This window comes from Sciurus vulgaris, assembly GCF_902686455.1.
Source record: "Sciurus vulgaris genome assembly, chromosome: 11".
NCBI lineage: Eukaryota > Metazoa > Chordata > Mammalia > Rodentia > Sciuridae > Sciurus > Sciurus vulgaris.
The window spans coordinates 15,379,640-15,402,193 of record NC_136472.1 but is presented as its reverse complement, the minus strand read 5'-3'; the positions used below and the strand labels follow the sequence as shown (position 1 = coordinate 15,402,193).

The 22,554-nt window shown below is 37.5% G+C and overlaps 2 protein-coding genes across 2 annotated transcripts; both read right to left on the bottom strand.

Moving 5' to 3' along the window:
- Positions 1–408: 408 nt before the first annotated feature.
- Positions 409–1,344, bottom strand: LOC306639238 (olfactory receptor 5B3-like; the record flags this gene model as incomplete). The annotated part of the gene is made up of 1 exon (XM_079102634.1): positions 409–1,344. Exon 1 carries the CDS (start codon positions 1,330–1,332, stop codon positions 409–411), a length of 924 nt encoding a protein of 307 aa, XP_078958760.1. The 5' UTR covers positions 1,333–1,344.
- Positions 1,345–16,767: 15,423 nt separating this feature from the next.
- LOC306639116 (olfactory receptor 5B3-like) lies at positions 16,768–17,691 on the bottom strand (the record flags this gene model as incomplete). Its single annotated transcript, XM_079102542.1, has 1 exon — positions 16,768–17,691. The coding sequence occupies one exon, from the start codon at positions 17,689–17,691 to the stop codon at positions 16,768–16,770; it is 924 nt and encodes a 307-aa protein (XP_078958668.1).
- Between the last annotated feature and the right edge of the window lie 4,863 nt (positions 17,692–22,554).

Genomic DNA, 22,554 nt, shown 5'->3' with positions numbered 1-22,554 from the left:
AACAGCCACTTTACATTTAATTCTGGAAAATTTGTCACTACCACGTGTAGGTGCCCTCATTGGACACCTGCATGCAATTTGCTTGTTTGAGGATTTCTTTATGAATTCATTGCACGTATATTTGCATTGACATGCAGTTTTAAAAAATTGAATGAGAAATGATTGGATATATTAAAAAATTTAATAAAGGATTTGACAAGCAGGTCCCAAGTTATCATCAAGAGTCTGATTCAGGTATTATGATCCTGAATATACTATTTCCTTTTTCCTAGACAGTCATTGTAGAAGTAAAGGTATCCCTTCAGAAACTTGAATTTGTGTGGCTTTTAAAATGTAAATTAGTATATGGAGAAGTTCTGAGAGGAATGAATCCAGAAAATGTGCAAGTTTAAATAAAAACCCCAAAGATTATTTTTCCTTGAAAACAATCTTTGAGAACGCACTCTTGACCTCTTTGTTCCTCAGGCTGTAGACCACAGGGTTCAGCACGGGGATGACCATAGTGTAGAACACAGATGCGATTTTGTCGGTGTCCATGGAGTGGCTGGAGCTGGGCTGTAAGTACATGAAGATAGCAGTGCTGTAGAAAATGGAGACAGCAGAGAAGTGGGAGGCACAGGTGGACAGAGCCTTCCGATGTCCTGCACCTGAGTGCATCTTCAGGATGGTGATAAAAATCAATACATAGGATATTAAGATAACAAGCAGAGCAAAAAAGATAACAAAACTGGCTACAAAAACAAGAACCAGCTCATGCACTTGCCTATCAGAGCAAGAGAGAGCCATGACTGCTGGAATATCACAGAAAAAATGATGGACCACGTTGGACTTGAAGAAGGCGAGACTGAATGTGTCCCCGATGTAGACTGAGGCACTCAAAAATCCACAGACATAGCAGCCTACTACCAGACACACACACACCCTGGTTGTCATGGTGGTGGTGTAGTGCAGGGGCTTGCACACTGCTGCATAGCGATCATAGGCCATTGAGGCCAATAGGTAATTTTCCACAGTAACAAAACCTGTGAAAAAGAACATCTGAGCAGCACAAGCATTGTAGGAGATGACCTTGTCTCCTAGAAGGAGCCCAGCCATGACTGTGGGAGTGATGGCTGAAGAGTAGCAAAAGTCCACCAGAGACAGGTTACCAAGGAAGAAGTACATGGGAGTGTGGAGACGGGAGTCCAAGACGATCAACAGAATCATCCCCAGGTTCCCAGCCAGAGTGATGGTGTAGATGAGCAGGAACGTCAGAAAGAGGGGAAGTTGCAGACCTGGGTCACTGGTCAGTCCCAGCAGGATGAACTCTGTTACTTCTGTCCTGTTCTCCATCTGTCTTGTCTGAGAATCTCTAGATGTTCAATGGTCAAGGAAAAAAAATGAAAAGAATTATAACAAAATTAAATGAAGTTGGAAAGTAAAAGTTGAAGATCTATTATTTCTTTGTTCATTACTTCTACTTTGAGTGTCTTCAAGAAAAGCATGGAATTGAAGACCAAATTTGGCTTATTAATTACATATGGAATTAAATGTTAGGAATCTAAGGACTTTTTATTAATCACCTTTCCAATTTAGAATTGTATAAATTCTGAGATGTACTCGATTTAATAACTTTACCAAAATACTCATCTGGATGAAAGTATCAGCCCTTCCATGTCTCCTGAGCAGAGAAGATACTGAAACCTCTGTGTTCCTCATCTGCCAAAACCTGACCTGGACACTTTAAATGTGCAGTGTCTCTTTCCTCTCAAGAATGTTAGGAGTTTGGTTGGTTGCTATGCTCATGCAAATTAAGAAGAACAATAGGTTTAGAAAGGAATGGATATGTTGTTGGCTAATCTCTATCTTGGCCCATTCCAATGTTTAACCCATGTTTAGTGGTACCTAAGTCTGACGATCTAAACTGAATTTGAAGCAAGGTGTTTTTACTTCATTTCACAATTGCTCCTTGTCTCCTTTGTTCCAAAGTCAGTGTCTGTCTCGGGTTTCACAGTGAACTGGGTGATTAGGTGATAATTTCATCTTGCTCCCTATGTTTGAGTCTCCTTAGAGGAGAAACAATCCAGACAACAACCAGTCATGAGTGAAAAGACCAGTTCAACCAAAAATATTCTAAATGAATTAACAAGCTTTGAACTGCATTTTAAATTTTTCCCACAATCTCATGGTTATTATCAATAACTCATCAACACCTCTTGATCATCATGTGGTTACAGTGTAGATCAAAGATGAGTTTCATTCCTGAATCTTCTTAGCACACTCCCATGTGTAGATGTGGAGTAAACGAGGGGAGGGGAGCATGTTCCAACTGCACAGCAATTCTGAGAGCTTTATCACCAGACTGAGCAGATGTGGAGTGGAGGTTCCAGGAAGAGACACAGATCAATCTTACCCTCTTTGGACCTGACTTAATGTCATGAGAATCGTATTTCTATCTGCAAAATGAAACCAGTTACAAGATGTATTTTCAGGAATCATCACAAGAATTAAATGAATTACTTCATACGAAATGGACACGTATAACATTATGTGATATGCTATTGTTCCTTGTGTTTGTTTGGATCTAGATGTATGCCATCACACAGGGGCTTCATTGTGGGTGACTGGAAAGTCTCAAAGCTTCTCTCTCCAATTTGCCTTTCCTCCCCTTAGGGCCACAGGTTTTCTGTGCTCTCTGTTTCTCAGCCAGTCCACACTCCAAGCATATGATTCCTGCTCTTGCAGTTCCATGTGAGCCTCTTCTTTTAAAATTTCCTTCCTTAAAATCCACATTTTAGTTAGGAAAAATAGTTCATTTTGCTTAAACTCATCCTTTCCCTCATTACTGTCCTGCCATTGCACAGAGAGGAGAGGAGCTCTGAACAATTCCAGGTAATGGGCTCTCAGATCGGTTTTGATGGCAAGTTCCACGTTGTAACATGTTTTATTTAAATCTGTTCTTGTGTAGTAACCGTATTTCAGGTTTCTTTATTGGAGCTGCAGCTTATGAAAGCTAATTGCCCAGTACTAACCACCATTCCCTATCATCCAACTTCTCAGTCTCTGACACCTTCACCTTAGGAGTCAACCCCTGACATTTGCTGCAGCCTTTAACACCCAGGTCCACCTTTAACATATACTCTCTTCTACAACCTGTGGACAGGACTTCACCTATAAAGGTGGGGCGGGGAGTGTGTGGTGTGTGTCAGGCAGGCGGCATTATTATTCTTATTTCACTGTTAGGAAATTGAAAATCCGAGAAGTTATGTGATATCTAAAATTGTAGAGTTAGTAAGAGAAATATTTGAGAGTTATTTCCCCCTTCCACCTAACCACAAGGCTCTGCTCTCACCCACATCTCTGTCCACATGTGGAAAGGCGTTAGCAGTAGTAATCATGAGGTTATGGGGGAAGGTTACAAAGGTGGGTAATTCATTTGGGATCATTTTGTAGCTTAAAACAGAATCATTTCACTCTTCTGGGCATTTGTTTGTTACCAATAATAAGAAGGTAACATGAGAAGAAAGTGTGACCTGATCAATTGGAGCATCATGTGTCTTCTATTTTTGTTCAGTTTTTGGAGATATAAGATTTTGTCATGAGAAACTCAAAGCTCCCTCCTTGTGGGAATTTTGTATTTTGGTTGTGCTCTTACCTTATTTTCTTTTTTCTTAACACATTGAACCATCTATTTCTCTTTTCAGGTAAGTCAGAGTATCTCTAGCTTCCCCGGCCTCCCAGGCATTACTTTAGTAGATAGAAAACTATCTACAGAAGACAGAGTTTACCAGTTTTCTGCAGGAAAAATAACAGTCAATCCAGAATAGGGAGACAGAAATCACAAAATCAGACACAGATCATGCCATCAGTGGTATTAATGGATTCTGTCTCAGGTGGCAGTCAAAGGGTTCCAGGTTCTCTAAAACAGGAAGAAATGGGGAAAAGAACATTATTACAGATCAGCTTCCGAATCTAACATTCGTTCTTTCTATCTCTTTGGAAAAGTCATTTATCTCCTTCTTATTTGTACATTAAACATGATAAGGTTATTTTTTCTCCCATAATTCACAGAATTGGTCCTATAAATAAGCCTAAACTCAGTCTAAAAAATCTCTTCTAGAGGTTATTATATAAAAGTATGTCATCATGATTTTTATCTTTGAGCGTTTTCCCTGACCGTAGTTGAAGACTGCAGCAAATCCTCACATCATCAGAAGAAGGCCTGTATGTGCTAGCAATGATCGTCATTGTGGTGAATATGATGTCCGGTGAAGCACGTTATATCATGTATTCTTTCTAAAATAGGTGATTTGAGTCATGTTGGGATTTCAGAAGTGAAATGTGGATGTCTAAAGAGAATTATACTAAATTAAGGACTCTTTAGTTTAACCCACTGAGAATATTTACAGTTTCTGATTCTATTTTCCTAGGGAAGAAGCAGGTAGTCTGTGGGGATTAAGATAGTTATTTTTAATGTGCAAGAATTTTGGCAAATGAGGCAAACTTCAAATGAAAACTAATCAGAAGAGACAAAGAAGTTCACTTCAAACTGGTAAACAGAGCAATCTAAGAAAAAGATAATAATAATATTAATAATAAATATTTAAGGTCCAGACATGTTCACAACTAATTGCATAAAAGAGGCACAACTCAAATTCAAGCCCCAGATAGACACCAGAACAATAATTCTGGGTGATTTCATGCACCTCTGCCATTGTTACATAGGTCATTCAGACATAAACTCAGTAAAGACTCATTGGACCTGAAAAATATCATAAATCAAAGGAATTTAACAGACAACTATAGAATATTTTATTCCAACAACTGAATACAGCTGAAAACTCTGTCTTCTCAGCAGCATCTGAAAAATTCTCCAAAACAGGCCATATTTTAGTCCACCAAGATTTACCCTCTAAAAACTGCATAATTCCTCGTATCTTATCTGATCATAATGAAATGAAATTAGAAATCAGTAAAACCAAATCCTACAAAAACTATGTAAATACATAGAGTTTAAACGCTACACTTCTGGTTGATAAATGGGTAATAGAAAAAATCAAGGGAGATACTAAAAAAATTCTGTTTCAAACACGAATACACTACCCATGGTTTCTCCATTCTTCCTTTAACCCTCCTGTTATGTATCATCATCCACTTATCAGAAAAAACATTCAGCCTTTGGTTTTTGGGGATTGGCTTGTTTTACTTATCATGATATTCTCTAACTCCATCCATTTACCTGCAAATGCCATAATTTTATTCTTCTTTATGACTGAGCAATATTCCATTGTGTATATATACCACAGTTCCTTTATCCATTCATCTATTGAAAGGAAATGAGGGGTGGGGAGTGGGCAGGGGGAAGGAAAGATAATGGAATGAGACAAACTTCATTACTTTATGTACATGTATGATTACACAAATGGTGTGACTCTCCTTCATATACAGAGAAATGAAACGTTGTACCCCATTTGGTGTACAATGAATCAAAAAACCTTTTAAAAATAATAAAAAATTACAGTACAATATTACAGAAACTCTGAACCACTATGAAAGAAGTTCTAAGAGGGAAGTTTATAACCGCAAGTGCCTACATGAGAAAATCAGAAAGACCCCAAATAAACAACCTAACGATGCACATTAAGGCCCTTAAAAAAGAACAAACCAATCCAAAATCAATAGAAAAAAGGACATTGTTAAGACCAGAGCTGAAGTTTGTGAAATTGAGAATAAAAAAAAATACATGGAATCAATGAAATGGGGTTGGTTCTTTGAAAAGATAAACAAGATAGATATGCCCAAATTAATAAAATTAGAGATAGAAAAGGAAAAATCATCACAGAAATCCTGCAGATCATTAAGCACTATTTTGAAAGCTTATACTCCAATAAATTGGAAAATCCAGAAGAAATGTGTGCATTTCTGGACAAATACCATCTACCAAAACTGAATCAAAGACATAGAAAACCTAAAGAGAATGATAACTAGCAATGAGATAAAAGTAATAATGAATGGGCTGAGGTTGTGGCTCAGTGAGAGTCTTGCCTGGCACATGTGAGGCACTGGGTTTGATCCTCAGCACCATGTTAAAAAGTAAATAAAGTTATGTCCAGCTTAAACCAAAAAAGTATATTTTTTTTAAAAAGCAGTAAAGAAAAACCTTGCAACAAGTAAAAGCCCAGGGAAAGATGGATTCTCAGTTGAATTCTAACCAACCTTTAAAGAAGAGTTAATGCCAGCACTCCTGAAATTATCCCACGAAATAGAAAGGGGTGGAACTCTTCAAAGTTCATTCTACGGAGCAAGTATCACACTCATGCCAAAAGTAAATAAAGACATGTCAAAGAAAGAAAACCACAGACCAATATCCCTCATGAACACAAACACAAGAATACTTAATAAAATACTGCAAGTCATGTTCAACAACATATTAAGATTATAGACCCAGACCAAGTGGGTTTGATTCCAGAAATGCAAGGAAGGTTCAATACACAGAAACCAATAAATGCAATTCTTCACATAAATTGAATGAAGGACAAACATCACCTAGTCATCTCAAGAGATGCAGAGAAGGCCTTCAACACAATTCAGCACCCATTTATGATAAAAACACTGAAGGAATTAGGAATAGAAAGAATGTACCTCAAAATCATAAAGGCTGTGCATGAGAATCCCAGAGCCAACCTCGCAGTAAATGGGGAAAAACTGAAAGCCTCTCCTTTAAAACATGGGACAGGACTCAAATGTTCACTCCCACCACTCCAGTCTAATACAGCACTAGCCAGAGCAGTTCAGCAAGAGAAGATTGTAAAATGAATAAAAATGTGAAAGGAAAAAGTCAGATTATCACTGCTTGCAGGTGATAGATCCTTTACCCAGAAGATCCAAAAAACTCCATCAAGAGATTGCTGGAGCTAATAAACAAATTTGGCAAAATAGCAGGTTACAACAGGTTAAAAAATCCACATACAAAATAAATAGCTTTCCTACATACCAACAACGGATCTGCTGAGAAGGAAATCAGGAAACAATCCCATATGCAACAGGCTCAAAGAAAAAAATAAACCTTGGAACAAATCTAAACAAGAAGGTGAAAGACCTCTACCATGAAAACTTAGGCTATTGATGAAAGAAACAAGAAATCAAAGACCTCATAAAATGGAATATCACAAACAGTCCTAAAAAATTATTTGGAAAAATAAAGGACCCAGAGTAGTCACAGCAATTCTAATCTAAACACACACACACACACACACACACACACACACACACACACACACACACACAATGCTGGAGGCATCACAATAATGCTGGAGGCATCATAATACCTGGCTTCAAATCATACTTCAGAACTGTAACAAAAACAACATGGTACTGGCATCAAAACAGAAACAGGCCAGTGGTACACAATAGAGGAGCCAGAGACAAGCCCACACATCTGCAGTCATCTGATCCATCCACCTTGACATAGGTGTTAAAAATAGGAAAGATGGTGGAATGAGACAGACATCATGACCCTATATACATGCATGATTACACGAATGGTGTGAATCTACATCGTGCACAACCATGGAAACAAAATGAGGTACCCCATTTGTGTACAATGAATCAAAATGTAGTCTGTAAAAAATTAAAAAATAAATAAATTATATAAAAAAAGAAAATCATTGGAGAAAGACAACCTTTTCAACAAATGGTTCTGGGAAAACTGATTATGCATATCTAGATGAATGAAATTAGACCCTTGTCTCTTGCCATGCACAAAAATCAGATCAAAGTGGATCAAAGACCCAGAATTAAATCAGAAACTATGTAACTGCGAAAGGAAGATGCGGGATCAACAACGTTCTCAGTAGGACCCCTAAACAGTAATAATGCCAACAGTTGATAAATAGGATGGCATTGAATTAAAAACTCCTGCACAGCAAAGGAAATAATTTGGAATGTGAAAAGAGGACCTACTGAACGGAAGAATATCTTTGCTAGCTACTTTTCTGACAGGCTTAATATCTGCCGTGCCTGATTTCTCTGTCTAGAACTTCCAACACTCTGTTGAATAAAGGTGACGAAAGTGAGCACTACTGCCTTATTCCAGATTTGACAGAGAAGGATTTCAGCTTTCCCCCCTTCAGTTCAATGTTAGTGGTGGGCTTCATGTAAATGGCCATCATCATATTGAGATAACATTTCCCCTACATATAGTATGTTCAGAATTTTATTAATCATGGGAGGTTAAATTTGGTCAAATGTTTTTTTTTTTTTTTTTCCCTCTGTATATTGAGATCATCACATAGTTTTTGTTCTTTGTTCTGTTAATAGGTTATCATGTTTATTGATTTGTATATGTTGATCATCCTTGATTTCTGGATAAATTCCACTTGCCCATGGTCAATAATCTTCCAAATATGCTACTGGAATCAGTTAGCTAGTGTTTTAAGAATTTGGATATATGTTCATGAACAATATTGGCCTCTTTTTATAGATTTTTCACTGGGTTCTTACCTGGTTTTGGTATTAGATTAATATCAGCCTCATAGAATGTATTTGGAAGAATTCCTTCCTCTTTCATATCTGGAACAATTTAAATAGAACTGGTAATATTTATTTTTGCTAGAAATCCACAGTGAAGACTTTTGAGATTTTAATTAACACGAGACTCTTATTACTGCTTCGGTAACATTCCTTACCACTGCTAGGTTCAGGATTTCTCTTACTTCATGACTCAATCTTGGTTTGCATCTTCCAGGAATTTGCTCATTTATTACAGGAATTAAACTTCCTTGTGTATAGTTGTTCATAGTAATCTCACATTTTTGTGTTGCTGAAGAAAGAGTCTAGGGTAAAGTCTTCCATTTCATCTCTGATTTTATTTGTATCTTCTCTATTTTTTCTAGTTTTAAAAAGTTTGTTCTTATTAGTTATGCATGACAGTAGAATGTACTATTTTGATGTATTATAGGTATATGGAGTATAACTTCTCTTTCTTCTGGTTGTGCATTGCTGTGACCATCAGTCATTAATTCAGATACCAGCAAGGGACAATGGGGGATTAGGAAAGACACACACACACACACACACACACACACACACGTGGGAACACTTGGGACACTGATCTCTGATAGAGAAGCAGTGACTCTGATCTGGATCCACACCTTTATAATATAGGGTCTCATAATCGGAAGTTAAAGACTATAGAGGAATTTCTTTGTGCACTAGAGAGTTACAGGATTAGAAACATTTTTGTAGCTACTCCACTATTGCAATGTTAGGCACCAGGAAGCCCATTGTCCAAACTCTGTATTAAATGGGTAGGGTTGGAGGTCACAGCCTTGGTGAAACATTATGGGTATCCTGCTATGTTCAGAATGCTCTATCCCTGGGAGCTGGTGTCTGGGATCAAGGCCAAGACTGACACAGCTTCTGTGCTTTGCACACAGCCTTCATGGACAGGGTGTCACCATAGCAACTGGGCAATCTTGACCCATACTTTTTCCACAGGAATTTCCCAGCATTTGCAGGCATACTACAACCATCACAAGACAATCAAAGACTCTAATGCAGATCACCGCACTCCACAGTATGTGATGTATAATTACATCAGTCGAGTAATTATATATTCACATAGGAAACTAATGTCTGATTCATTCTGTTATTTTTCCAATTCCCATTCCCCACCCCTTCCCTTCATTACCCTGTCTAATTCAAAATACTTCTATTCTTCCCTACCCCTCTCCCCTTATTGTGAGTTAGTATCTGCATATCAGAGAAAATATTTGACCTTTAGTTGTTTGGAATTGTCTTATTTCACTTAGAATGATATTCTCCAGTTCCATTTACCAACAAATGCCATAATTTCATTCTTCTATATGACTGAGTAATATTCCATTGTGTATATATACCACCATTCCTTTATCCATTCATCTGTTGAAAGGCACCTAGGTTGGATCCACAGTTTAGCTACTGTGAGTTGAGTTGCTATAAACATTCATGTGACTGCATCACTGTAGTATGCTGATTTTAAACCTTTGGGTATAAACCAAGAAGCAGTATAGCTGGGTCAAATGATGGCTCCATTCCAAATTTTCTGAGGAATCTCCATACTGCTTTCTAGAATGGTTGCACCACTTTACAGTCCCACCAGTAATGTATGAGTGTACATTTCTCCCCACATACTTTCCAACAATTACTGTTACTCATATTCTTGATAATACCTATTCTGACCAGAGGGAGATAGAATCTCAATGTGGTTCTAATTTGTATTTCTCTAATAGGTAAAGATTTTGAACATTTTTTCCTGTATTTGTTGAGTGATTGCATTTCTTCTTCTGTGAAGTGCCTGTTGAGTTCCTTAGCCCATTTACTGGGTTATTTGTTTTTCTGGTGTTTTTTGAGTTCTTTATATATCTGGGAGATTAATGCTCTAGCTGAGGTTCAGAAACAAAGATTGTCTCCCATTCTGTAGTCTCTGTCTTCACATTCTGGATTGTTTCTTTTGCTGTGAAGAAGCTTTTTAATTTGATAACATTCCATTTATTAATTCTTGATTTTACTTCTTATGCTTTAGGAGTCTTCTTAAGGAAGATGTTCCTAAGCCCATATGATGAAGTTTGGGACCTCTTTCTCTTCTATTTTGTGCAAGGTCTCTGGTCTAATTTCCAGGTCCTTGGTCCATTTTGAGTTGAGTTTTGTGCAGGGTGAGGGATGGGGTATAATTTCATTTTGCTGCATATGGATTTCCAATTTTCCCAGCACCATTTGTTGAAGAGGGTATCTTTTCTCCATTTTATGTTTGGCACCTTTGTCTCATATGATATATTTATGTTAGTTTATCTCTGTGTTTTCTATTCTGTTGTTCTACATGTCAGTTTTTGTGTCACTATCATACTGTTTTGTTACTATAGCTCCAGAGTATAGTTTGAAGTATAATTTAAGTTCTGGTATTGTGATGCCTCCTGCTTCAATTTTCTTGCTAAGGATTGCTTTGGTTATTTTGGCTCTCTTATCTTTCCAAATGAATTTCATGATGGCGTATTCTATTTCTATGAAGAGCATCACTGGGATTTTAATAGGAATTGCATTAAATCTGTATAGTGCTTTTAGTCATATGGCCATTTTGACTATGTTAATTCTGCCTAAACAAGAACATTGGAGATCCTTCTATCTTCTAAGGTCTTCCTCAATTTATTTCTTTAGTGTTCTTTAGTTTTCATTGTAGAAGTCTTTAGCCAACTATCCCTATTGCCAGTGTCATGATTCTATACTTAGAAGACCCAAAAACGTCTACCAGAAAACTTCCAGAACTCATAAATGAATTCAAAAGAAGCAGGATATAAAATCAACACCCATGAATCAATTGCATTCTGATACTTCTCTAATGGATCTACTGAAAGATCAGTTAGTAAAACTACCCCATTCACAATAGCCACTATTTTTCCTCATTTCTTTAGTCAATGATTGATCTATTGTGTTTACCTTTTAACAAACTAGCTCTCTGTTTTGTTGATCATTGAAGTTGTGTGTGTGCGTATGTGTGTGTGTGTGTGTGTGTGTGTGTGTTTAAGTCTCTACTTCATTTTTTCTGCATTGACCTTTCTTATTTCTTTCTGGTTTGCTTTGTCCTTGTTTTCCTAGTTCCTTGAGTTGTAGTGGTAAGTCATTTACTTAAGATCCTTGTTTTTTGATGTGGATATTGATTGCTATGATCTTCCCTCTTAGTACTACATTAGCTCTATCTGTTTGGCTTTGGTATTTTGTATCTCAGTTTTTATTTATTTCAATATATTTAAAACTTAATTCTTGATTAACTTGGCACATTGGTTATTCAAAATTATGTTGTTCAATTTTCATGTATCTGTGTTTTCTATACTATTGTCACTGATTTCTAACTTATTGCTTTGTGCTAAGAATAAAAGCACTCAATGGAACTTCAATCTTAAAGATTTAGTAGAAAATTTGTTTGTGGTCTATAATATAATCTGTTTTGAAGAATGTTGCATGTGAGGATAAGAAGAATGTGTATATAATGGAATGTCAAGAAATGTCCATTTGGTCCACTTGATATGGGGGGTATTTCATTCTGCTATTTCCTTCTTGGTTTCTTTCTGGATGATTTGTCCACTGTTGAAAGTAGAGTGTTAAAACCCATAGGAATTATTGTTTTAGAGCACTCCCTTTATGCCAAATAGTATTTGCTTTACATATTTGCTTCTCCTACATTGTGTTCATAAATATTAGGAATTGTTATTTCCTTTTGCAGAATTGATGCATTTACCACTATATAGAGTGTTTCCTTATCTCTCTTTTGCTTTTTTAAAATATTAAAGTCTATATTATCAGATATAAGTATGCCTTCTCCTGCTTTCTTTGGAGTTCTGTTTGCATGGGATACTTTATTCTTTTGATTCACTTTCCATGTATCCATATCCTTAAAGACGAATTGAGGATCTTGTAAGAAATACATACCTGGAATTTTTTTTTATTATTCACTCATTCAAGCTACCTTTTACTTAGTGAGATTAATTCATTCACATCCAAAGTAATTATTGATAAGTAAGGTTGTAAAACAGCCAGTTGTTAACACCTTAGAGATTTATTATAGCTCCTTTATTATTTCACTGTTATGTTCCTATTGTAAATAAGTAATTTACTATAGTAGTGTGTTTTGATTCATTAATTATTATTTTTGATTGTCTGTTTTTCCCATGTGCTTACCATGAGACTTGCAATTTAATTTTTTATTTAATAAGGATTTTTTTTAATGTAGCTACTTCAAGTGATTGTAAAGGTAAGAACACCAACAAAATAGTGAAACTAGGTGGATAAGAAGACTCTCCAGTTTCACTCCATTCATTTCCTCCCATGTTGTGTTTTTCATAGCCTTTTTTACATCTTTCTATATTACCTATCTCTTAATATTCATTTAGTTCAGTTTTCAATTTTTGTTATTCAACTTTTGCATCAAAGGTACAAATGGTTTATGCAGCAAGCTTACAATACCAAAGCACTTTGTGTCTCAGAATGAATCTTACCAGTGAATTTAACAGTCTCATGGTGAGAGCTATTCACTGATGTCTCTCTCAGTTTGGAAACCTTCCTTCAGCATTTCTTGTATGAAAGGTCAAAAGGAGATAATTTCTCCTGGTTTTCTTTGTCTAGAAATTTCTTTATCTCTTCTCCATTTCTAAAGACATCTCTTTTGGAATCGTGGTTGGGAAGGTTTTGTCGTTCTGTTTTGTCTTCCCTTCAGCTCTGTGAAAAACCTCTGTGACCTAGAACATTTCTGTGGAGATGCCTTCCATCAGGCCCACAGCAACACCCTTTTGTGTTGTGTGTGTATTTTCTCTTATTACCTTGAAAATCTTGATCTTTTTCCTTGGCCATCATGATTATGAAATATCTTGAAATGGATTTAGTTGATTTAAACCTGTCTAGAGACCAATATCCACAATGCACCTGAATTCTTGCATCCTCTTCTAGGTTTGGAAACTTTCTGTTACCATTTCTTTGAATAAGTTTTCTATCCCTTTGGCATACTCAAGACTCTCTTAACCTCTCTAAATGGAATCTTTACTGTTTTAATATTGTTATAAGTTTCTTTTAGGTTCTCTTTATTCCTCTTCATTCTGCTTTCTTTTTACTCTTCTGAATGTGCATTTTCAAGCAACTGTCCTCAAGATCATGAATTCTTTCTTCTGCTTGATTTGTCCTGTTTTAATACCTTCTGTTGAGCCATTAATTTACATGAAGGTATTTTTCAGATCAAAGATTTCTCTTCAGTTTTGTAAACAGCTTCCATCACTTTATTAAGCTTCTCTTTTAGAATACCAAATCATAACTGTGTTTTCCAAAAGCTCACTGAGTTTCCTTAAAACATCAAATGCCCTATCTGAGAGTCCTGCAATACTTCTTACTATCTAGCTAGTTCCCGGTATCTTATTTGAACTGTTAAGTGAGAACATCTTTTCCGGAAAGCTCTTGATGCTTCTTTGAGCACTGAGTAACACTCAGGTTCAGGTCGGCCAGGAGACTGCTGTTGGTGTGTTGCATGGTTTTAGCTCAGTAAGGCAATCTAAGCCCAGTTTTCTCGTATCCCACATTTGGTGTATGTTCAGATGATCCAGGGAGTGAGCACAGAGCATAGTTCTTTCCCATAAGCTTCTCACTTCTCAGCATGGTCCAAGCCCACACTGTCTTCCAAGTCCTCCAGAGTTGTGGGAAAGACCAAGGTCCACACTGCTCTAAGTTGCCTGATGCTGAGCTGAACTCAGGATCTAAGAGTGGGGCAAACAACCACAGATGGTGTTGGCTGGGGTGGGTGTAGAAGATTCAGGTCATGTATTCCTTCTCTGTCACACATCTGTGATAGGTGCCAGGTGCTCTCCCCAGTGGTAGTCCAGCTGCCGGGGTCTTTTGAATCTGAGTCTGTCTTCTCACCAGCCACCACTAAATCCCAGGAAAAGTTTTGACCTAACTATTCTGACCCTCCCCCAAAGAAATGGGTGCTGTTTTACACATATCTGCCTCATGGGGGTTGGGTTGGTGAAGGAAGTGTGCAGGCTACCTAGGTTGACATTAAGTTGTGCTTTGCCTGAAGGTCACAGCTGCTAAAACCTTCAGTCTTGGACACATTCTGGCACATTCCACAGATTCCACAGCTGGCACTGCTGGGGGCCTGAACTGAATCCCCTCTGCCAGTGTGCAGGTCTCTGCCTGGTGCTAGGGCAGTTCCAAAGTTCCACTTTGAGCACAGGCCTGGGGAAGACTGTGTGTCTTGAGGTTTCTTTTTTAGTGCAAACACATTTAATGATTAAATACATATCCTGTGCATCTAGTGTGCTCAGCTTCAAATTCAAATAAGGAATAGGGGCTCCTCAAATTTCACCTTCCTTTTTGAGTTAGAGACAATGATATCTTGTCATCCTCATGGGATTTTCAAGAAGATTATCCCATGGCATGTGTGCATCATCTAGCACAATATCTACCATGTATTGGGTTCTATGGGTAAATATTAATATCCTTCATTTATAAATCTTACACAGCATGGTTCAAAAAACTAACAAGATATGTAATCGTTCTAGATGATAATTTTTATTCTGTTTCAAAGGTCAATATATTGGTAGAATAGTATTCAAATATTAGGAATATTTTTCCTTTATTTAACAAATATTTATGAGAATCTCCCAAGAATCAGACATCTAGTCAGATGCTGATAAGTATGTTCTGAATGAAACCCATAAAGTCATTCATCTTGGGGAATCACATCCTAGCTAAGCAAGATTGATAAGAAACAAGTGAGTGACTCTGTCAGTGTAAAGAATTGATAAGACCCATGAAGAACCACTTAGAAAACAATTTTATGGTGAGAGGGGTGTGACTCTTTTATAAAGGTGGCCAAAAAAGGATTCAATGACAAGGAACACATCTGCAAAGGATTGATTGGAGACAAAACATTCAACACAGTGAAGAGCTATTGCCAAGGCCCCGCGGCAGAGCATGGGTGAGGTTGTGCAGCAATAGCAAGAAATACAAGAAGTGGGGTAGAACTAGGCGTAGCAGCAAGAAAGAATGGAACAGAACTGATGTAAAAACACAAATGGTCAGAATTAATTTCAAAGCATTTGAAAAAATGTACAACATTCTTTGTTTCTCAGTATAAATTCTCAACAATCTGAAAAATGGAATATATAAGAATACAGTAAAACTGTTTTTACTTTTCTTCAATATCTCTGATACTCTGGCTATATATCCTTTAAAAATTAAAAAATAAAAATTTTTGTATCAAATGACTCAGACATGTTAATTCATTGAGAGCCCAGATGTATGCATCTATTGTTAAAACGTGCAAAGGAAAAAACCACATATTTTAATTTGTCCATTCATCATTTTTCCTCAAAATATTAAATGATACTCAATACTAGTGCACTAGTCAGGGGTCTCCACTGAGACAATCAATTGGATCTTCAAGCACATGTAAGAGACTTACTATGACGTGGGATTTGGAATTGTGATTATGGAGGTGAAGAAGGACCAGCTGAGCTCTCTGCAACCTGAGAAACAGGAAGGCTGGTGCTGGAACCCAGTGTGACTGCAAAGGCCTGAGAAAGAGGGGCAGAGGAGGGACTGCGTAGGTTTGAAGAATGAGAGCTTGAAAGACACCAGTAGTTCCACTGTCCAAGAGAGAACGTGAACGTTCAGTGAGGGTGTTCTGTTCAAGTGAGCCCACACTGGACTGGATGATGGCTGTCCATACTGATGGGACAGATCTTCTTTACTATGGTAACTGCTTCAAACTGTACACTTTCAGAAATACCCTCTCAGCCACACACAGTAAAATGATTTCCTGGCTACCTGTGTATCCTTTAATCAAGTTAAAGAACATCCAATTCAACATCACAAATAGCCACAGAACATTTAATGATGGCAAGTTTTCCATACCCATTTCAAGTATCTTCATGAAGCACCAATCTCCACTTCTTTTCCAAGAGGGATTTTCTGCAATTATTTTGCATATCTTTGCCTCTATGTAGAAAAATTGCATGGGAAATTATTGAATGTATCAATACCTTTAATAAAGCTTTTGATAAGACACCAAAGTATTATAAATATCATGATTCTGGAATCATAATTCTGCATATGAAGTTTCCTTTTTTATACCACCATCATCTGCAGAGGTAAAGGAATTTGAAATAAGCTGAGTCTGAAAATGCAGTGGAGCACATGGACAAGATCTGCAAGATCTGAGGGAACCAACAAGCATTATGCACCCTGAGTGGAATCAAACCTTAATGCTTATTTTGCTTCTAAAACAATCTTTGAGAATGCACTCTTAACCTCCTTGTTCCTCAGGCTGTAGACCACAGGGTTCAGCACGGGGATAAACATAGTGTAGAACACAGATGCGATTTTGTCGGTGTCCATGGAGTGACTGGAGATGGGCTGTAAGTACATGAAGATGGTAGTCCCATAGAAAATGGAGACAGCAGTGAAGTGGGAGGCACAGGTGGACAGAGCCTTCCTGTGTCCTGCACCTGAGCGCATCTTTAGGATGGTGATAAAAATGAATATGTAGGATATGAAGATAATGATGAGAGCAAAAAAGATAACAAAACTGACTACAAAAACAAGAACCAGCTCATTCACTTGTCTAACAGAACAAGAGAGAGCCATGACTGCTGGAATATCACAGAAGAAATGATGGACCACATTGAACTTGCAGAAGGTGAGACTGAATGTGTTCCCAACATAGATGGAGGCACTCAAAAATCCACAGACATAGCAGCCTACTACCAGACACACACACACCCTGGTTGTCATGGTGGTGGTGTAGTGCAGGGGCTTGCACACTGCTGCATAGCGATCATAGGCCATTGAGGACAACAGGAAATTTTCCACAGTAACAAAACCTGTTAAAAAGAACATCTGAGCAGCACAAGCATTGTAGGAGATGACCTCATCTCCTAGAAGGAGTCCTCCCAAGACTGTGGGAGTGACAGCTGAAGAGTAGCAAATGTCTACCAGAGACAGGTTCCCGAGGAAGAAGTACATGGGAGTGTGGAGACGGGAGTCCAAGACAATCAACAGGATCATCCCCATGTTCCCAGTCAGAGTGATGGTGTAGATGAGCAAAAATGTAACAAAGAGGGGAAGGTGCAGACCTGGGTCACTGGTCAGTCCCAGAAGGATGAACTCTGTCACTTCTGTCCTGTTCTCCATCAGTCTTGACTGAAAATCTCTAATTGGTCTATAACCATGACAAAAAAGAAACAGAACAGTAAAGGTTGAATTGGAATGAAAAGTACATATTAAATATACATTATTTTTTTTTGCTCCCATATCTTATAGTTTAAGATTCTTCCAAAAATTCTGGGCTTGAAAACTGAATGTATTGTGTTAATTGTATAGAGGTTTGAATATTATGAAATTGAAGACTCCTCATGAAATCATTTTTTCCCTATTTTAAACCCTTCTACACTTAACAGAAATAGAGACTATTATTTTATTTTTTAATTGGCACATTATGGTTGTACATCTTGATGAGATTTGTTGTTACATGTTTCTACATGCACATGCTGTAACAACATAATTTGGCCCATATTGCTCCTCTGCATTGCCCGCCTCTCTCCCTTACTCCCACTACTTGGTCTCTTTCCTCTACTGATCTACCTGTGATTTTTAGGAATCCACTCCCACCTTTATATTCCTCTTTCCTATCTATCTTCCACATATGAGAGAAGACATACATGTGACCCTTAACCTTCTGAGTTTGACTTACTTCACTTAGTATGAAATACTGGTCTCTGTTTCCATCCATTTTCTTGCAATGCCATAATTTAATTTTTCTTTATGACTGAATAAAACTCCATTTTTTATGTATACCACATTTTTATTTATTTATTCAGTCATTGACGGACACCTAGGCTGGTTCCATCTTTTGGCTACTGTGCAGCTAAAAACATGCTATGCATGTTCCACTGTAGTAAAGATTACTTTAATTCCTCAGGGTAAATACCAAGAAGTATTAGAGCTGAGTCATATGGTGGTTCCAAGCCTAGCCTTTTGAGAAGTCTTCATTCTGTTTTCCAATGCAATTGTACTAAATCACAGTTCTGCCAAAAGAGCATAAAATTCTTCTTTTTCTCCACATCTCTCCAGCATTTATTATTATTTGTATTCTTGGTGACTGCCATTCTGACTGGTGTGAGATGAAATCTGAGCACATTTTTTATAGATTTTTTTTATTTTTCAAATTTGTTCTAATTAGTTATACATGACAATAGAATTCGCTTAGACTTTTCACAAGAGGAGCACAACTTCTTCCTCTGGCTGAACATGGTGCCATTACACTGGTGGTGTAATCACACATACACTTAGGATAATAATGTCCACCTCATTCCACCGTCCTTCCATCCCCACGCCACCTTCCCTCCCCTTTCTCCCCTCAGGCACATTACAAAGTCCCCTCATGCCCCCGCAATAGGGATCAGCATCTACTTATCAGAGAAACTCAATGTGTTTTTGATGTGCATTTCCCTAATTGCTAATGATGTTGAATCTTTTTTCATGCATTTGTTGGCTATTTGTATTTCTTCATCTGAGAAGTGTATGTCTAGTCCTTTTGTGATGCAGACTATTTAATAACATACTCCAAATATCTGTATATACCTACTGTGAATTCTCTAAATACCCTATCATGGGAATTTTTGCATTTATACAATAGGTTCACTTCGTATTTTTCTTTTTTTAAATTAACCCTTAGGTTGCTGGCCCATAAATAATTTTGCATGGATTTTCTTTCTCATTAAAATATTCATGGGATTTAGAAACTTACCAGTTGGCTGGAAGGAAGAGGAAGGAGCAGTCAATCAAAAACAGGGAGACTAAAATTTACAGCCAGCCCAGAAATATGATGAAGATATTAGTGAAGCTGTGTCTCAGGCAGTGGTCAAAATGTTCCAAGTTCTCTAATGCAGGATAAATGGAGGAAAGAACTTAAACTTGGAGACCAAGTGTTGAACCTATGAATAACTCTTTCTATGTACATGAAAGATTCATGTATGCCTTCCTATTTGCATAATAAGCAAGATAAGGTTACATATCCCCAGTAAGTCACAGAATTTTGTCTAAAAAAAAAAAAAAAAAAACATGATTTTTATCTTTGCATGTTCCTCTCTCCACAATTGAAGGCTCACAGCACGTCCTCATGTCAGGCGAGGCCTGTTTGCACTGACAATGATTATCACTCAGAGGAGTATGATGCCCAATGAAGCAAGTTCCTTCTGAAACCAGTAATATGGAGTCATGTTGGGATTTCAGAGGTGAATACATGGAAATTTGGAGAGAACTATAGACTTGAGACTTCTGCAGATTGTCCCCAAGAGTCTACCTGCAGCTGCTGATGTAAATTTCCTAGGGAAGAGGCAATTAATTTGTCTGTGGGGAGCAAGCTGGTTAGTTTTAATGTATACAAGTGCTTTTGTATTGCTTTTACTTTTTTCGAATTAATGCCTAATTTACCTACAGTAATACCCTTGGGCTTTAGTGTAGAGTTCTAAGAACTTTGTCAAATTAGAGGTCCTTTCAATGTATGGTACTTTTACAAAAACCAACTCATCTGAGCTTCTTTTTGATGATTGCTCCAACTCTCTGCCTCTGGCAATAAGTAAACTGTTTTTATTCATATAGTTTTATTGTAGTTAGAAGGTCCTTAGAAGAATGATTGTAATCTAATACTGTAAATAATTGTGCAATAACATACTGGGCAACACAAATGAAAAAAAAAAAAAAAAAAAAAGACTCCCGTAAAACCAATTCCAGAGGATGAAAAAAAGAAAACCTGAATAATACTATAACACATGAAGAGATTGAATTAGTAATAAATAACTTTCCCACAAAGAAAAGCCCAGGAACAGATGACTTCTCTGGTGAATTTTCCTGAACAAGCATTGGGTACAAATAGAAGAATATGACAGAGAAGAAACCAGGATTTCTGAGAGTGTCCTTGTCTGCTACAGTCTTTGAGGCTTACAGTCACAAGTGTGTATTCTTTCGCCAATCTGGAAACTAGAAGCCCAAAGCAGTGTCAGCAGGTGGTTCCCACAGGAGAAATGTCTCTAAATAAATGTGAATACTGCTGTTACATTACATTATTACAAAAGTAACAGCATGACCTTCTGAGCATGTTCAAGCCCAATGTTACAAATACTGAGATGGTGAAGCCCCCTGAAGTTAGGTGGAAACAAGACATGCAGGCACGTTTCTGTGCTTAGGATTTCCACAATATTGATCGCCGTGTGGGTCAAAATAGAAATAATTGTACATTATAAAAGCATAGGAATGTATATTATCACTAGTACTGACAGATATTATTTTATACTCCACCTGGAGTCATTTCATTTTATTTTATAATTCATATATGTGAAGTAATTTTAAAAATATAATCAAATATTAAACCTCCAATCTCATACTTCATGTATTTTCATGATTTTCTAAATAATATTTAATTTGTTTCAAAGATTTAAAAAAAAAAGTAATCCAAAAATAAACTATATGACCACACTTGAGGAGGTGCAGAGAAGACACCATCGAGGTCCTGTGGGAAGCACAGGCGTGAATCCCATAAAGACCCACACTTCTCTCTTGGGATGTGCAGAAGACATGCGGCTCTTGGAGAATCACAGTGACCTGTGGCAAGCTTAATCAGGTGTGGACCTGAATGGCAGCTATGATTCCAGATGTGATTTAGGGTGAACCGTTTTCCTCCTTAGCAAGGATGACATTCAGAAACAACTAGGTTACGTGGAATGGACAGGGATACACCTCCAGTGTTCTACATCAGGGTTACATTAAGTCATCAGCCATATGGGATAACTCAGTCCTCCAGGAACTCGGTAAGATTGCCCTTCCACAATACCACACTGGCCCATTTCATGCACCTTGTTGTGAATAGATCTAGTGAGCAAGAAATGGCAAACACTCTGGGATTATCAGGAAAGCATTTCAATGCCAGGGTGTGGAAGCAAATGCAAGGAATTCAGAGGCCTTCATTCCAAACAACATCCTAGGTCTGCAGTGCTGGGGGATATGCTGAGATATCTCCTGTAAGTAAGGATAAATATTGACTCTGTCTTTTCTTCAGACCCAAAAGGGGCTCATCACCTGGAGGCCCTCTTTGAATTTTAGAGGAAATGTGCCTTTTCTTTGGGCATGGGATCTTATCATGTACTCCAAGTGACATCAAAATCTGCCAGTTGGGAGTAGGGCTCAGATTCAAAGAAAGCTCTCCTAGAGATCCTGGCTTCTGGGAGAGCTGCTTTGCCACTTGAGCTACGTAATCCAGAAAGTGTGTGTCATGGAATTTTTAGCAGCAAATAGGATGCCATGTAGACACTTTCACCCTTGCTCATGAATTACATATGTTATAGGCTCTAGGATTTTGAACTAAAGCTCTGTGATCCTTGGGGGAATTACTTTCCTTTTATTCTTTATCTCTCTCTCTCTCTTTCTTTTTTATTGTTTTTGATGTTGTTTTTCGTTTTTTGTTATTTTGATACCAGGGATTGAAGCCAGGTGGGTTTAACCACTGTGCCACATCCTCAATTCTTTTTATTTCATTTTTTTAATTTTGAGAAAGGGTCTTGCTATGTTGCTGAAGCTGGCTTTGAACTTGCAATCCTCCGACCTCAGCCTCCCAAGTTGTTGGGATTACAGGCGTACACCATAATGCGCATGAACATGAATCAAATACAATTTCCTTGAAAGATAACACACTACACTAGAATATATGAATATCCTATGATATTTATTATTAGCTTAATAATTAATCAATAATAAATAACCTCTTAAGGAGAAACCCAGGAACAGACGGATTCACTTTGATTTCTCACTAACTCACACACAATCATAATAGATGATTGTGATGAGAAGAAACCAGGTGTGAGTTTGTATTAGGTTCCCGTGGCTGCTGTAACAAGTTACTGCAAACCTGGAGGCTGACAACAATGCACATTGGTTCTGTGCAGTGCTGAAAGTCAGAAGTCTGAAATCAGTCTCACTGAACATGGTGTCAGAGCCTTTGCC